Raw genomic sequence first — 19,102 nt, forward strand, 5'->3', positions numbered from 1 at the left:
GGGGGCGCTGACATCAGGTGCTCAACCGTAGCAGGCAAATGAGTGGCTAATTCTGCCGGGCACTCCCAGTGTTTCTATGGGCACACCCGATTTGTTGGCAGGCCCATAAAACACCTGGAGTCCACCCTGGCATGCCCCACATCTCGCTCAGGCTGTAAGCGTGTTGCAAACCCACAAGTTTGGGCAGCTGGGCCCTTCACCTACGCCTTACGGAAAATGCGCAGGTGCAGTGGCCAGACCATCGGCTAGCATTTGAATTCGGACCTGGCTGAGCAGGTCTGAATCGGCCCCATAATGTAGTCCAGGGGAGACCATTTATCGTTTGCAGGTCTGAATAATTTTCGGTACTCTTTACCTAGATGGGCGCCAGCGATTGAAATCGCGGTCGTCGGGGGTAAAAATCGCGGTCATCGCGGGCATCGCGGGTAAATCGGGATGCCCGCGATGCCCGCGATGACCGTGATTTTTCCATAGGGAACAATGTTAAAAAGGCTGATTGACCGCGATTTTACTGTTAAATGCCTCAATGGACCCGATTTGGCCATAGGAATCAATGTTAAATGGGCCACAGAGCCCAAATAGGCACAATTAACCCTTAAATGTCCCCCCCAATTTTTAACGCCACCCCACGATCCACGCCAACCCGAAGCGTGGCGAGCGCAGCGAGCCCGTGAGGGGCGGCGGTACGCGTCCTCCGACCTTTTCATGCCCTACTATCCACTAGGGCGTGGAGTGAGAATAGAATAGTGTGGCGAGCGCAGCGAGCCACCGAGCCCGAAGCGTGGCGAGCGCAGCGAGCCCCGCGAGGGGACGCGGATACCTTCACAGGTAGACGCGTCCCCTCGCGGGCTTCACAGGTGTCGGCGTCGCCACGGACACCTGTGAAGCCCGCGAGGGGACGCGTATAACTGTGAAGGTATCCGCGTCCCCTCGCGGGGCTCGCTGCGCTCGCCACGCTTCGGGCTCGGTGGCTCGCTGCGCTCGCCACACTATTATATTCTCACTCCACGCCCTAGTGGATAGTAGGGCATGAAAAGGTCGGAGGACGCGTACCGCCGCCCCTCGCGGGCTCGCTGCGCTCGCCACGCTTCGGGTTGGCGTGGATCGTGGGGTGGCGTTAAAAATTTGGGGGGACATTTAAGGGTTAATGGGCTCTGTGGCCCATTTAACATTGATTCCTATGGCCAAATCGGGTCCATTGAGCCATTTAACAGTAAAATCGGGTCCATCGCGCCTTTTAACATTGATTCCTATGGTAAATCGGGAGCATCGCGTCGCGGGCATCGCGGGTACATTTATGGCCGGCCGCGACGCGACCGACACGATTTCCATGTTTAACATGGGTTTCAATGGGAAATCGCGGGCATCGCGTCGGTCGCGTCGCGGCCAGACATAAATGTACCCGCGATGACCGCGACGGGCGCCCAACTAAGTAAAGAGTACCTAATTTTCATTCATATCACTGAAATTCTTTTGAGTTAATCATGTAAGGAACTACAGTAATACTTTTCCTGCCTTTGGCTGCAGAATAATTTAGAGATTTGTTTTACCCATTTTAGCCCTGTGCCTCCTTTAGTCCCTACTACCCCCTATAATTGTTCAATAGACCAACAACCCTTCCTATTACTCAACTTAAACAGGGAGAAATTGACAAAGGTCCTCAGAGAGACAATGCCTGGCAATTAGGTACATTTAGTGCCACACATAAAGGTCTCACTCACTCAAGCCCCATTATCACGGGACACCTGCAAATTGGCATATAATCATCTAATATTTATAGATATTAACCATACTAAAATAAAGCCAGACTTTTAACCCATAACACACATAACCGATTTACAGAAACAGATTGCTATTTTCCTTTACATATTTTCAACACAAATAGGCACAGAGTCAGATAAACCAAAATGATACGTGTTCCATAGTTCCGAAATAATGTTGACCAATACATACATTGGCTTATTTACATCAGAGGCCAAAGGCCAATACAGACTACAGATAGAGCCATGCTCATCTGGCCCTTTAATAGGATTAAGGGCTGTATTCAATCTCCCGCAGCCATCTCTCCTGCGGGGCCCTATTCAATGCTGTCTTCCCCGACAGCATTGAACAGGGGATCTCGCAGAATGAACCCGATTCACAAGCAGTCGGGCTCATTCTGCCGAGAACGGCTGTTAAGTGAAGAGCTCCAGGCTGCAGCTCACCTCTTCCCAGCCGCAGCTCGCAGCCACGCCCCCATCTCATCCCGCTGCAGGCGGGACATTGAATCCCGCCTGCGATTTCTTGGTCGAGCAGACTGAGAACGGGACTCGATTGAACACCCCTTAAGTGAGCGAGAGCTGTCAAACTTAATCCTATGCTAATGCCCTACTGTATTGTTCTAAGTCTTGTATTGCAGCTGAGAACAATAGGCCTTGGCTCACCATGGCTATCCAGAGAAGGCTAGCAGGGAACGGCTCAAATATACTCCACCATAAACATAGCAGATTTCTCCTTGTTGGGATGAAGTGTCACAGCATTGATGCTGTTGTTGGACATCAAATGGTTGTGATGGACTCTATGCTGCTAATCTAAATAATTAGCTGCTATTACAACAGAATATACTATATATGAATATGTTAATCATTACCAATAATAATAATGCACACCGCAATTCACCCACCTTAGATATGTGCAGTCGGATGCTGAGTTATAGTACATCTGTTTGTGAGCTTATCCCGCATGCTGTTACATATTTGCATTTTGTGCTTCCTTGCGGCTATGCAGTTCCTTACAATTCAGCATCAGGCCCAGTGCTTATTTTGTATATTAAAGCACAGTTGAACAGATGAACATTGAATTGCTCACAATTTATCCTTTTAGCCCTGTATTTATGTACTGTGAAAAGAGACTGATATAAGAACATATGTTATTAGTATAAAATATACTCATTTTCAGGCTAAAGTAAGTTACAGCCATTCTTTTAGAATGCTCTTTAAAGCCAAATGTTCCAACTAAAATAAATGAAAAATACAAAAAGTATGTTTATATCAAATAAATAATATAGCACTTTTATAGGGGTAGACCGGTTACAGAGTAAGTGGTAGTGGGTACTTTTTTTAATCTTATTTTTTAATTATTCTCACTAGTTCCACAAACAGAAATTTGTTTTATAAAATAATCTTCATACAGATGGAGCCATCCTCATCTAGCCCCTTAATAGGATTAAGTGAGCCAGAGTTGTCGGATTTAATCCTCTGCTAATCCCCTACTCTAGTGTTCTATGTATTGTATTGCAGCTGAGAACAATATGCCTTGGCTCACCATGGCTATCCAGAGAAGGCTGGCTCGGTCGAGCTACAACCGTACTTATCCATATATACCAAGAGGGGATGCACTAATGCAAAAACCCTGTCGTCTGTGTTTTTACTGCATTTTGGGATGCACTAAAGCCCTACCGCTGGGTTACCGGAAAAGCTGATGATACCCCATAGAAGCCTATGGGCTTCTTACCGCGACCCATGCCGCCCCACACCACCCCGCAATGATGCACATCCCCCCCCCTTACCTGAGTCCAGGCATGACAGCCCGGACCATTTACTACCCAAGCTCCCCCCATAGCCCCACATCCCCATCTGAGGACGATACTGCACATGCGCCGGGCCTAGGACCCTGAAAATATCTCTGGGGAGTGCTGCAAAAGAGGCTGGGGCCAGCGCATGTGCAGTTCCGAAGAAGCTACTGTGCATACGCTGGCCCCAAGGTGGGGACGTGGACTGAGATTGGTGGCGGCAGCGGCGGGAACCACGAGCACAGTGGAAGTGGGGGGGGGCACATCACGTCAGCCCCCCTCCTCTGTAGAGGTAAGAGCCGCCACTGGCTAAATATAATTACCATCTGCTAGCCTTTAGAATCCACCACAAAAACATATACAGTACAGTTTACAATGCCCTCTGTTCATCCAGTCCTACAAGCTTATGCTGCACCTCTGCATCCAACACCCCATCATGGGAAAGTCTAAAGGAAAGCTCAGTGTTGAACACTGCTTCCCAAACATGTTCACAGTTTGCATAGACAGTAAATACAGCCCTCAGTAAATCCTCTTGTTGCTGTTTGTTACACTGTAAAAAGTCATTTACAATTTACTCCTTTTCATAGTATCTATAGTGATGTTTTTAGAGCGGAAAGAAGAGATTGGCACGCAGCATCTCTACAAAGAGACAGACTGACAAAATCTGAGGACATGGAATGCTGCCTGGGATAGATATTGTGGTTTACATAGATGAAAAAGTGCTGCTCACCATGTGGATGAATTAGATAAGGATCCTGAGAATGATAATAGATTTAAAGATTATCCCTAATTGGCCAAGATCCATATCCAGATTAAAGTAAAAGTTGACTGTTCAGTGTTAAACATTAAGCTGCAGCTGTATCCTGATGGTGCGTTTCAGTGGCAAATGCTCGATTTCTAGAGAGGGGTTTCCAAATGCAATCCACAATCACCCACTCTGCAGAACATTGGAGCAATTGTGGCAGTCTGGTAGAGCTGTAGAAGAACCGAGTAACCACCCTCGACATTAATGTAAGCACAGTTTTTTTTGTACAATGGGTTCTGTGTGGAATACAGTAATAATATCTACAGAAGGAGCGCCTCTCAGCCATCTCAGAGAATCGCCAGAATCCCTGAGCTGGTGCAGGCTGACAGAGAGGTGCGCCATCTGATGGAGATGCGTGAGCGTCTTACACGCTTTTGCATCCCAGTCACTAGGCAGCGGGGAGCAGATTCCCTGCCCATCTCTGCTTCAGGGAGACGGGCAGGGTTGGGCGGGGGGTGGGGGGGCAGCTACGGGGGGAGCAGCGGGGAGGTGGTTGGCTCGATAAGAATGAGGCGCACAAGTGTCTTGAGTGCGCGCACCCCCTTTTGACGGCTGGCGGAGGGCGATTCTATCACCAGGAGTAGCTCTAATGAGACTGCTCTACTGGTAATGCTATAAGTGGTTTATAGTATTGGTTGCATAAAGCAAGCATTTAAATAATATAAATATGTGGCCAGGAAAAGGTTAAGCATACCATAATAAATACACAAACATAATAAAACCTGCAGTTTCTAAGCACATATTCTCCCACATAATGGTAAGGCTCCTGTCTCTTCTTCCTGGTAGATACTCTCTGGTCCAGTGCACTGTTTGAGGACTCAGATCCACAAACACAGCAAACTTGGTAGAATAAGCTGCTACCCCTTGTCATGTGCAGCAGCTCTGCTCTGTTCCTTACACTGCATGATGTGGCAGCAGCTCTAGTAATAATATTATATACCATTACTATTGTTAGACACTTTACAAAAGGGTTTCCGTGCAACTGTGTGTTTGCCTATGAGTTTTGAGAGGCATTACCAGTGATTCAGCTCACTATCCCACTCAGCACCATTTACAGCAGTGACGTGGAGTCAGGGAAGGCAGGGAAGCCAGTTTTGACTTTAAAAATTATTAGAATAACAACAAAGAAGATATTTATAACAAATAATATTTGGATTATTTATATCATTTTTTTTTTAATTCAACTGTAATCATTTTATAGTCAATACTCCCCGCCATCTTATATACAGCATAGGTGTGTTAATCTGGCTCTGATACTAGCCAATACCTTCCAAGATGACCCGTTCCAGGAGGGACAATGTGTAATGTTTATCAGAGTTGGTGTGGCTCCCCTATTTAAATTTTGAACTATGCTATGACCCCACATCTGCAACTGCCACTGGCTTATTATTATGTGTGTTTTATTTGATATAGCAGATACCGATGATCTGATCTGTTTGTCTTTATAAATGTAGAAAACCATTCCTACCTCGTGTCATATTTGTTTTCTTTTACTGCATCAAAGCTGAATATATCAAATAACTAGCAAATTGATGAGTTTTGCTGGAAGGAGGCAAGATCCATGTGAAATTCAAGCTTTGCTGACACAACTACACTGAGAACATTTAGTGATGGCTGGACAGCTGTCAATCATGTATCACAATATAAAGTGTCACAGAACAGAAATGTAAAGATTTTCTACCTCCTCTGACAGTGGAACTGACTGCTGATCAGACACCACAGTATGAGCATCTTAAGGATAGTAGGGGTGCTGAATGCTAGAACCCCAATAAGAAGATTCAGTTGACCGTTCCTTCATAATTACTCTATGTTTCTCAAACCTATGAAAAACAAGAACTTGATCAAAATAAAGGATAGTTTCTGACCATTACTAAGCTCTATATTTGTATGAATATTGTAATGGTAACCAGTGTATGGGAGAAATTTAATCGGATGAGAGATTCAGAAAGTGAGAGATTTGGTAAGAAATCTCCAGGTTTTTTTAAAGCGACAATCATTTACACTGCAAAACCAAACTGGATTGCCGCTTTAAAAACATTGGAGATTTCTTATCAAATGTCACTTTCTGATTCTCTCATCCTATTAAATTTCACCCTATGTGTCAGGTTTCAGCTGTACAGTACACTGTACTCCATACTGACATCATTGACAGTTCATTTCCCCTGCGGCACAGTAGCGTCAGAGGCAGGACTGCTGAACTAATGCACTTCAGTTGTAAAATGTAATTACATTTTTTTGTAGTATGAACCATTTTGTGGTATTGAGAACATTTATAATATATAAAATATTTTCTGAATACTGAATTATTTTTCATACTGGCCAAACATAAAACATGGCTTATTATAGTCACACATAGCATGCTGGGAGGTTATAGCAATATTAATAGGTAATGTTTCAGGAGCAATTAAAATTGCTTAGCACAATTGCTTAGCAAAATCGCTTAGCACAAATCTCTGCATATGTATGTGCTCCCCATGGGAGATCTGGACACCAGGAAATATCCTACCCTAAATAGCTTAGCATAATTGCTTAGCACACATCTCTACGTGTGTATGCCCCTTAAAAAATCTGACTAGATTGCTTAGACAGTAAGCACAGTTCTCTACGTGTGTATGCCCCGAGAGATTATCTCCTGCTAACTAAGTGCATGCGGTCAAAATCTAGTCAAATTGCATAGCAAGTGACTGCATATCTCTCTGTGTGTACAGAATGAGAGATACTGTTTGCAATCTCTCATTCTGAACCACTACCCTGCCTTTTTTTTGCTTAAGCAAAATTCTCTGCATGTGTATGTGATCCCCATTGGAGATCTGGACACCATGAAATCACCTACCCTAAATAGCTTAGCAAAATTGCTTAGCACACATCTCTAAAATGACAATGAGCTGGTGAATATGGAGAAATCAGAACAATGCTGGCAGTTGGGGATTTTAGGTCATTATATTGACAGTCAAAAGGTCGACCACTATTGGTCAACAGACAAAAGGTGAACACATGCAAAAAGTTGACTTGCATTAAGTCGGCATGGTCAAACAGTCGACACAAGCAAAATGTCAACATGACAAAGGTTAACATAGGAAAAGTTTCACTTGCACCTCTAGGCTACAGCTGCAGCCTTGTATAGATATGGACATCAAAGATTGATCTTTCGGGGAGGGAATAAGGGGGAGCAATGTCTATATCTGATACATTAGGATTTTTTTGTCAATTGACCCTGAATACATCGTGCATTGAAAGGGTCTATTCAGAAATCAAAATGGTGGCAGTGATGTTCTCAACCTTTATTTCTGGCAACCCCATTGTTACTGTTAATGCACAATAATTTAGTGTATTAACCTCTTCAGTGGTGTTTTTTTTTTTAGGGAGCGCTCCCCACTGGGCGACTTTTTTCTGGGGAGCACTCCCTAAAAAAAAAAACAGCACTGTGTTCCCAGGTCCGGGCAGCGCCGCTGAACTGTGTATCAGCCGCTGCCTGAACCTGCACCCCGGCAACCCATCCATTAATGCGACAGCCTGGCATGTCATAAGCCGGCGCTGCAGGCTGTAATACAACAGCGGGGAGAGGAGGAGGTGCCATGGAGGAGAGGGAGCCGGGCAGCGATGCCCGGCACTAATTACTGCCAATTCCGAGAATTTTCCAGGCTTGCCAATCTGGGCATTAAGGCATAGCCCGGAATATTCTTGGGATTACCAGTGAAGGGGGTTAATGCAAAGATGCCCCTCCCCCGTATAAATCCAAAAGATTAAAAAAGGCCCTCCAATTAGCCACCCATAGCCTTGTGCACTGCAGTTGCTACCTTTGCTAGACAGTGAATTCCAAAACATATTATATTGCATGGTCATGGTGTGTAAACACGGTGAGATTCCTTTGCTATTCGACTTATGATTCAATTGCTATGCAATCTTTGCTAACTCTGTACTATTTCCACACAATTCATGCTATCTACATTCAGTTTGCACTATATAGTCATTGCTGCACTGTCTATTTGACTTTTCGATTTCAGCTGAACGGGAGCGCGCATCGACATCGAATCGGGATAGAAAGTTCAAAAACATGTTCTATCTCCATACAATGTATGAGATCCAGATTAGATTGTGACTATATAGTCAAAATCGAATGTCAAATTGTACCGTGTATACACAGCATATGACTTGTCTAATAGATGGAGCACTGCATAGGGCCGGCGTAAGGGCCTAATGGGCCTGCTGGAGCTGGAAATGTTAAAGGGCCTATTATGAGAAGTGGAGGAGAGCAGGCCATTGGCATGTACTGTAGGCATGTAGAGTCCATACTCTATACTGTACATCCCAATGTCGTACTAAATATATAAAAGTTAAAAATTAATGCGATTGTAATACTTATGAGTTATGGCCAACCATTTGGCGAGCTGGGGTCTGTCTGGTGATCATCATGCTGACATGATGATGGGCCTTTTTTTAAGTGGGGGCCTGGAGCTGCAGCTCTATCCGCCCCATTGTTAATCTGGCCCTGGCATGGCATATGGTGCAGATTTGCTGTAGAAAATAAAAGTAGACTATTGAAATCTTTGCCTATGCGCCACCATTATTTTGAATGTATGGAACTCATCACTGCGCATTTCACTGTAGCTACAAAGCACATCTATTGTAACTTATGCTTCAGGCTGAAATGGAGAACTCCAAGGTATTAAGTGTATTTCATTTTCTCCACTAAGAAAAATGTAAGTCAGTATGTCCCCACTGCAGTGACATATATACAGCCTGCTTTGTACTCTGACAAATAGTCTGCACTGACATTTTGCCTCTTACTAAAAAGTTTACACCTCATATTGGAAATATTGTTATGATGGCCCACAAGGAGCATTTGATATATAATAGCACTAAAATAGAAACTCGCATAATCTTTACATTACAATTTAATATGCATTGCTGAGTTCTCTGGAGAATCCTGTTTGATATTTGTTGCAATTTGCTGCTATTGGTTCAAAATGGTTTCTTGTTTTTGAGGAAGTATAAATGATAGAATAAGTTTATATACCATGCAGGCCTTTTTTTTTTTGTAAGCTGTTTTATATTATACCATGCCAAATTACAGATATTTGTTTGTGTCTGCTTCCTCAGCAATAGCTTTTATTTTTATTTTACTTTTGATGTTTGTTTTTTAAAAAGACTGGACTTTCTTTTTTATAAGGAAAAAAAGTTTTTTCAAGATATTGTACTTTGCAATGTTCCGATGTACAGTACAGTACAGTAGGTGACAGTTTGTACCTGGAGAAAATACTGGTTGCTTTATCATGTAGCATACAATAAGGGGCAGTTTTATTTAAACACTATAATGTAGAGCTTTGCTACAGTAGAATGCATCGCTACATGGTTTTCCAGGGTGCTGGATGACACTCTGACAGTCAGGATTCCAGCAGTCATCAGTCCGACATCACAATCCCGACTTTAAAATTCCCCGACAGTCAGGATCCCATCTGACAGGGGCTATTCTCCACGACCCTCATAGAGGGAGAATAGAATCTGTGGTGAGCAAAGAGAGTCGTCACACACACAGCATGGCTAGCTCAGCGAGTCCACAAGCGGCTTGGTAGCGCTCGTCCCCTTGACGGAGCCCCAGCAGTCGAGATTCTGGTGCCAGACTAATGACTGTCTGAGCATCATACCACACCCGGTTTTCCAAGATGCAGCATTCCTCACCGGAATTATACCAGGAAGTGTTTTAAGTACAGTAATTAACTGAAAATATTCTGGAATCTGAAGGGGTACATTTCTAAGATGCAATCAATAAGTTTCTACTTCCTAGTGACTGACATCAGTGACTGATGAGACCCACACTCACCCCAGACACCCCAAAGGGAACCACCTGGCTACATTCCCAACGCCCAGGCTGCTACAAGTGCGCAGGTTGCACTACCTGCAACAGTATGAACACTGGAGCATCATTCCCACATCCCCAATCATGCAAACAGATAAAAATTAAATACAGATTGCACTGCTTATTGGACCACGTGATTTATTTACTAAACTGCCCTTGTGGTCTGGCCTACGTGGGCATGACTACACGAAAGTTCCGACAACGCATGGCCAACCACCGGAACTCCATACGGGCAGCCATCGATACAAACAAAACTGATCTACCTATTCCAAGACATTTTCTAAAAGAAGGACATCAAGTATCTAGCCTCCGATGCCAGCTCATCGATTGGATCCCCCCCCCCCAATCCGAGGGGGTGATAGAGGCTTGCTCTTAAAAAAGAAAGAAAGCCGGTGGATCTTCCAATTAGGAACTTTGGCCCCACATGGACTAAATGAAAACAACCCAATGAACATTTTTTTGAAATAAGTCTTTCTCATATGTATTTTTGTCATTTTTTCATGGGCTTTCTTCCGGTTTCCCGTGCTGTTTTCCTAGAATATGTTCTTCATCTTGCTTTTACGTATCACGCTTTTTCTCATCATGTTTTTTCTCATCATGTTTTTCTCATCATGTTTTTTCTCATCATGTCTTTTCTCATCATGTTTTTTCATATCATGTTTTTTCATATCATGTCTTTACGTCATCATGCTTATTGTATTTAAGTAGTTGAATCCATATTGCAATAGTGTATCTTCAACCTCTTACTTCAGCTTGTCAGGGCTCGGACCAAGACCCGGTAACCCATAGCCTCCAATGACCACTAAAATACCATCACCCTAATCGCGAGGATTCCTTAACAAAATTCTTTGAAATAATTGTGTATTTTTAAAAAAAAAAAAAATCAAAAATTAAATAAAAATAAAAATAATAAACAAAAAATATATAATAAAATATAAACAATATATAATACAAAACATAGTTAAAGCAAAGTATTCTTTCATCACAAAAAGCATCTTTCAAGAGATGGATGAAACATTCCATCTCCCCCCAAATATTTTTTCTTAATAAGCATCATCATCTTTCAATAATTGACTAATGGCACCTAACTGGCACCATTTGGCCTATTGACTAGCACTTTTCAGACACTTATTTCTCAAAATTTTTCCTAATAACATTTTTTTCTATGACAATAAGGTGTGAGCATCACTCCCCCATTACTAGTTCCGTATACGGATCCTTAAATATTTTGTTGACCTGTTCGATTGATATTATAAAAGTACAATAACCCCCTTGTTTTTTAGCTAAAGTCTAAAAATTAAAAATCCCAAGATCCGCTACTTAATACCCAGCATTAGACTTAGAATCCAAATCTGGAATACCACACATAACAATACAGAAATTTAATATCCCATCTTTAGCGCCTAACAGGCATGATTTGGCCCCCCAACTGGTATTTCCAATATACACTTTTTTCTTAATAATTTTTCTTAATAATTTTTTTTATGTTTTTTAATGTTTGTTGCTGTTCCATTTTTCAACCATTCCCCATGTCCAGCGGTATGGATATGTTTATTTCATTTGTTCTAAGAAGCGATCCCCTGACAATGTACATCCGCAACTTATAAAACTTATGCAATGTGTATAAATGTAAACAATATTAATGTGATGATACTTGTTCTCCATTGAGATTCAAGAACTATGTAGATGTACCAGGGCGATCCCTCCCGGAACCCCGACCTTCCTGTATATAGAGATTTATACCAAAATTGTTAGGTTTACAGTTTTACATCTAAACCGGATATCCCCATTTTCTCAACAGTGATGCACCAGTACCACAGACACTGCCACACATCCCACTTCTGGGAGATCACGCTCCTTGCAATTAGCTGCACTAAAAAAACATACGTTGAGACCCGCCTCCGGGGACTCAGACGTGGCAGGATGCGGTGCATCAGAGACCCGCATTACCGGTGAGGCAACTTCCGGTTTCTGGCCGGACAGGCCTCACCGGTGGGCGGGGATCCAGGCATCACATGACTTCAAACACACAGGTATAAAGGTCGGGCCCGGGCAGGTTCATTTATGGTGTCCTCCTGCAGTAGGAGGTTTTTCAACATACTTCATGTTGCCCCATCGATGATTATGTGTACATTGCTGACTCATGTAAGTTCCTTTTTTCTGTACCTATGTTTTTTTGTGCATCACTGTAATTGTCTTGATTGCATGCTCTCACATTGCTGTTTGCATGTCTTTTACGCAATACAGGCTCCTTGATAAAGGTCCGCCTATATTGGACCGAAACGTCGGAGTATCCTTGAGCACAATATATTGTACCAACTTTTTGGATGACTAATAAATCAAAATACTTGTATTACAACAAGTTTATGACTTTACTTAGGAGAGTGCCTATTTTCTCCCTGGAGAAACCCTTGGATTGTACTAAGGTGTTCATACTTGAAATGAACTCCCGTTAGGCACCCCGCCCGCTGCTACTATTACACACCTCGTGCGAGTGCGGTCTTCCACAAAACCTATATATATATATCCATGTATATGTAAACATACATATCCATATCTATTATTAACATAGAGAATACAACCTTTATATATTATATTATTTTCATTTATTTGGCATCAGCGAACGTTTTTTGTGGAGAAACCTATGAAACTTAAATATCTTAACCCGCATCCGGAGTGTCTGCTCCCGGTACCGGCTCCCACGCCGGTGGTAGCGGACACCAAGGAAATCAGACCTCCACCGCATCTCATCATTTACATCAGCTGGTAATATGTATCCATAAAATCGTTGATTCTAAACAACAAACAACTACTACAGCAACTCCACTATAAAGGGAACTGTTACACTGTTATCAATTAATTGGGAACTCTCTCATATTTATTGTTGGCTACATAAATACCAGTATGGGCTCTAAGTGGTGTTAGTCGGATTCAATTTTTTATTGTGCAAATGTATGTATTTTATAGTTTTGATTTTTATTGTGAGTATAATATTGACATCAAGCTCCCTTTGCTTGTCTAAATGTCATCTTATTTAATTATATACCTTTTTTTTTTCTACAATTTGTGTCATAATACAGGGAACAATATTGTGCAAGAATCGTGGTTATCTTCTGCGCATGCCCATCTTTTTCACAACATCACAAGAATGATGGAGTTCTTTATGGGGGAAAAGTGGGTTGCATGGTGGGGAATGTCCCCTTGGTAATGTTCTCCACTAACCCATTCAATATAATTGATCCCTATATGAACCATCTGCAACTTATTTGTAAAACATTTGGATCCAGTGAATCCTTTTGTGTAGACTCTGGGGCACAATTTGAATTTTATGGGTCCCTTAGCAAAATCTTGACAGCATCTCCATGCCACCATAGTCACTAAAATACCCCTTAGGGGAGCAGGAGAGAGTGAGGGAAGTGAGAGACAAAAAGGGTGCCTTCAGGAGATAGAGAGAGAGAGAGAGAGAGAGAGAGAGAGAGAGAGAGAGAGAGAGAGAGAGAGAAAGGAGTAAGTAGAGAGAGAGGGTTTAATGAAAAAAATGAAAAAGAGAGAGGAGATAAGAGCAGTAGAGTGCAAATTAGAAGGCATCAGGGAGAGAGGATATCAGAAAGACAGAGAATGGTAAGGGGTGGAAGAGATAGTGAATCTAAGGGAGGGAGAGTGAAATCGAGGAAAGCAATAGAAAGTGTCAGGGAGAGGAGGGAGAGAGTTTGTCAGTGAGAGAAAGATTATGCCATTGAGAGAGAGTAAGAGACAATGTCAGGAGGGGGAAGAAGGGCCGGGAGGAAGAAAGACAGTGTCAGATAAAGGGAGAGAGAGAGAGAGAGACAGTGTCAGGAAGACAGGCCAGAGCCATAATTATTTTTGTTGACCAGTGCCAGTAAAAGAATTGGTGACCCATCTCCCCCACATTTAATACAATGACATTAGTGCCAAAGGCATGTGTAAAAAATAATGGGTTTCATGGGAAAGGGGCATATTCACAAAATAGTACCAATTCATGTTACACAGCACAGTAGTCTCAATTATTCTATATTTTCCACACAGCAGTTACACATTAACCAAGTACATTCCCTGATACACATTACACCACGTAGAGCCCCTCATATACATTATGCCATGTAGAGCCCCTTATACACATTATGCCAGGCACAGCACTCATTACACATTACCCCAGCTAGATTCACAATGACACATTATGCCAGGTAGAGCCCCTTATACACATTATACCAGGTATAGACCAGGTATTCCATGCAGAGCCCTCATTACATGTTACGTAAGGCAAAACTCCCGTTACTCCAGTTAAAGCCCAGTTACATGTTACAACAGGCAGATCCTCCTTTATAACAATTAGTGTTCCTGTTACATGGACAGAGCCATTACACCAGGTATAGCCCCTGATACATATTACCCAAGGCAGAGCTTTAGGTAACACCAGATAGAGCCCCTGATATGCCAGGCAGAGCTCCCATTACACCTTACGCCCACTACAGCTGCTGTGGCTAGCAGCTGTAGTGGACTCTGATGGGGACAGACACTCTCCGGCATAAGCCAGACCCCTAAATCACATCACTCAGAGCTCTCCTCCCTTGCTATTTCCTCGGTGTAGCTGCCTTGGAGGAACAAAGGGAGCTGGAGGGTGTTATGCTATAAATGGGAATTCTTTGCGGGGGGAGCAGAGCTGTGGGCCTTGGAAGCAACAAGAGACAGGGTGCAGGGTGAGCTGTGGGCCCTCAAAAGCAGCCAGGGCCCCATATCAGCTGCATCCCCTGCACCCTCAGTAGTTACACCACTGTATCGACCTTACCTAGAATGACTGAAAGTGTTGAGATAAATGTAAGTTTTGTATTGTGCCAAACTGACAACAATGATAATGGATAGGGATGTATTTTATCTACGACATAATCCCGATTTGCAAAAAAAATTTTTATCATGATACATTTTTTACAGCATGACACTGGCTTATGTGTCAATAGAATTTCCTGTGCTATACAAGATTAATTTTGTTTATGTTGTTATTTGGTATTGTTAATAATTAATCAGAGATTAAGTTCTTCAACATCATTTACTTGTTTTCAACAAAGCTGCAGTAGAAAGTATTTTATCTTCAAGTTTCTTATATGAAATATTCAGAACGTTAGATTATTTATCCTAATACTATGGATGTGTTTGTAAAATTATAACTTTACTAAACAATTTTCGAGGTTTTGGAATTCTTTTGAATAACTCTGCTGTTGATTTGATTTGTTTATTCTTAAAAAAGCACTCATGCTGAATTTAAATTTTCTTCAGAGCCAAGCTTATACTCCTGTGAAGCAGATGTAAATCCTTGTGGAGACGATGCCTACTGTAATCAAACAAGCGCACCTGCTTTTTGTCACTGTAAGACTGGCTTCCAAAGGAACGTGAAGAACAGACAATGTGAAGGTAGGTGCTTCAGATGGCGTGTCAAAATCCGAGTTTACTAGGATGTGAAAAACGTGATTTACATTCTAAGTGCTGTTGGTTTATTACAGGAAAAGCAGCAGTCTGTTTACAGGGACAAGTTAATTCTCCATGCGTAACAGAAGCAAGCATCACATCGCATAATGAAGAATTGCTATAGCCAAAATGTAGTAGCGACAGTTTACACTTGAAAGGAATTAAAGAGTTTAATTCAGCAGTGAATTAGCATTGCCAATTAATTAAATGAACATCATAAGATATTGCAGAACTTAATGACAAAATGCATTTTCGTCAACATCACAGTGTTAATACTGATGAGTATTTGTAATATACAGAAATCTAGGCACATGTTATCTGTGGATTATTTTTAATGTATAGAGTTTATTAAAGAGGAAAACATTTGCATTCTTATAGCTAAGTTAGAGCAACTTGCATAGCAGATAAGAAGCAGAGAAGGAAGGTTTAATTTGCAAAATGCAGAAACCATCATAAGTGTGGCAGTTCCCATTGTACCTACGGGTGCCGGACGGGATCCCGACAGTCATTTACAAGACGTCGGGATCCCCACTGTCAAAACGCTGACAGACAGGTATTGGAAAGGTAAAAAAGAAGCGCTATTGATGAGGATATGATGAATATTAAATTAATTTAAAATAGTGACATGTGCTTGCCTGTAAAAGAAATGTGGGTTAAACAGTAAAAGATGCTTTTTCTCGAATGAATGTTTACAGCCCTTTTTGGGGAAATGGTTTGAGTTGGGAATATGTTTTTAGCTTCGGGGATCACGCCCTAGTGCACAGGCCTACTCTGTCCCTACGATACCTTGATCTTCCGTCCGCAGGGCTGTGTAAGGCACTGGCAGGTCTTCCTGGCGTCTCCGTCTCCCGAGCTGACAGACAGGTGCCCGACGGCCACCCGCTATTTTCCCTCGTGGGGGTCCACGACCCCCATAGAGGGAGAATAGAATAGGTGGCGAGCGTAGCGAGCCACCGTGCACGCAAGGGGCTGTGTTGCTTTTACCATGCTGTCTGAGTCCAGGCAGTCAGGATCCTGACATTGTGCTAATAACTGTCAGGATCCCGACTGTCAGAACCCTATACCACACTACATGTTGAATAAAACAGTATGTCTAAAGTTAACGCTGAAATTTCATATTAGATCCTCAATAAATCTGTCCCTGTTCCTATTATTACTAGTCATTAATGGCTGATTCTTTTAAGGAACTTGCACCAAGGCCCAAATGTAATAGGGTGAGAAAATCAAAAAGTGAGAGATTTTGAGAGAGTTTTACCAATTTTTTTAAAGCGGCAATCATTTACACTGCAAAATCAGGTTGATTTTGTTATGTAATTTATTGACGCTTAAAAAAAATGTGAAAACTCTCCCAAAATCTCTCATTTTCGAACGAAGCGAGCCCCGCAAGGGGACTCAGACGGCGCCGTGAAACTACACAAGTACCCTAACAGATACTACATGAAAATTGATAGACCTCATAGTCCTCATAGTCTGTTAGCGGGTCACCCATTATTGAATCATATAATTGACTGGAGTAGTGAAGACAGAATTTCGAGGTAGGAGCAGATAGGAACTGGGGGTGGTTAGGAGAGTTTGTGGGCTAAAAACTGTCACAGCTCAAAGTGAAAATACATTGCAGAAGCCATCATTTATTATCCATTATATATTTTTTGAGGTAGGGCAAAGACAAGTAATATATAAAATGTAACTAACACTAGCAGAAACACAGGCTGATGTAATGGACAGCTATATTTATCTGGGTGTGGTTCAATAAATCTACAGTAAAAAGACAGTCAATAGCTTAACCACACATGGTCAACAGGATCAAAATGTCGATATGAAAATGGTGGACACCAAAATTGTTGACACAATATCTGAGCCAAATTACTGGAAAAATGTACGATCTCCACACTTCTGGCAAGGTGCCGTGTTCCGCTAGCACATGTTACTGTTTCAATTTGTAGTTCCTGCAGATGGTAAATGGTGAAAAAAATGGAGAACAGTGTTGACCATTTGTCTGTCAACCAAGGTGTCATGCTGACCTTTTAAACCTGCCAAACTTAAGCACTGTTTACCTGCCGACATTTTGATCCTGTCAACCATTTGTTGACCATTTTGGGGTCGACCTATTTTTATTGTACCGCTATCGAACAGATACCCATTTATATGCACACACTGAAATGAATGTGGATAGTTTATGTGCCAATAGAATCTGATTAGCTCTTTAATTACATTGTAACATAAAGCCGCTCATGTTACAGCAGGCATAAGTCTTTCTAAGATGTTATTTGTTTACGTTTTACTGGCTTGGAGAACGTCCAGCTGTCTGTCACATTTAGAAGAAAGATGGCAATAGGTCTCTTGTTGATGCCTAAATGCAGTGGACGTCTAGGTCATTGCAGAGACTCCAAGCTTCGTAGTGTATACATAAACTTGACCTGTGACTTCCAGGGATCAGTCACATCAATAGCAGGTTAATTAGACATTTTAAATGCCACTAAGTATTTTCAGCGTAAAGAAAAACAAATCAGAGAACTAGAAGGCCTGCTACTGAAATTAGCTGGGTTGGTTTTGGAATGTCTTTAGCCCCATACACACGATCATGCGATTCATTTTCTATTCAATCCGATTCGATCGATTTAGACTATATACTGTATTGAGACATTCGATTTAAACTATATAGTACAGATCTGTTCCATATAGTCTTGCCTGCACAGTCTATTTTCTATTCTATATCGATGACGCAAGGCAGAATGTGGCTGAAAATTTTAATTCGAATTTGACTATATAAGCAAAATTTAATAGAAAAATAGACTAAATTGAACCGTGCATAAGGTGGTTTTCAAATACATAACTTCCTCAACTCATGTAATCCATGGCAATGAGCATGAAACCCCTGGAAACTAGCATGTAACTCCTGTCAACAGGGCCGGACTGGCCATCTGGCAATTCTGGAAAATGCCAGAGGGGCTGATATTTTTGCAAGGTGGAGGCCCCGCCTCCCGATTGGCTCACAGAGAGAGCCGCTGGACTCGGAGGACAGTAGAGAGGGGGCATCACATGCTGTTCTTCCCCTCTCTCCTGCAAGACGGTGGAGGCAGTGTGCGCATGCACGGTGCATGTATTCATGCACGCCCAGCATGTGCACGCATGCAACATGCATGCACATGCACAACTGCCAGGGCCGATTTGGCAGCCCAGTCCATGGCTGCCTCTCACTGAGCATAAAAACCCTGGCAAAGACAATTGAAGAAAAAAAAAATATTCTGATAAATATATGGTAGTCGGGGGCGCCAGACATTTTTTCACAAGGGGGCACAAATATCTAGTTACACCACTGCCAGTACCTACGTACACTGCTAGTGAGTTGTGCTAGTGAGTTGTATGACCCCCCACTCCATATACACTACCAATGTGTATAACAGTGAGT

General features: G+C 42.3%; 1 protein-coding gene across 4 annotated transcripts in view; it reads left to right on the forward strand.

Annotated features, from left to right (window-relative positions):
• Positions 1-19,102, forward strand: part of LRP1B (LDL receptor related protein 1B) — a 1,445,580-nt gene that overhangs the window by 1,345,217 nt on the left and 81,261 nt on the right. For all 4 annotated transcript variants that reach the window (XM_083153866.1, XM_083153869.1, XM_083153867.1 and 1 more), the window contains one exon: positions 15,505-15,639. In XM_083153866.1, the coding sequence (XP_083009992.1) occupies positions 15,505-15,639 (135 nt within the window). The remainder of the gene's footprint in view (positions 1-15,504; positions 15,640-19,102) is intronic.

This window comes from Crinia signifera, chromosome 7, assembly GCF_055691185.1.
Source record: "Crinia signifera chromosome 7, ASM5569118v1, whole genome shotgun sequence".
Taxonomy (NCBI): domain Eukaryota; kingdom Metazoa; phylum Chordata; class Amphibia; order Anura; family Myobatrachidae; genus Crinia; species Crinia signifera.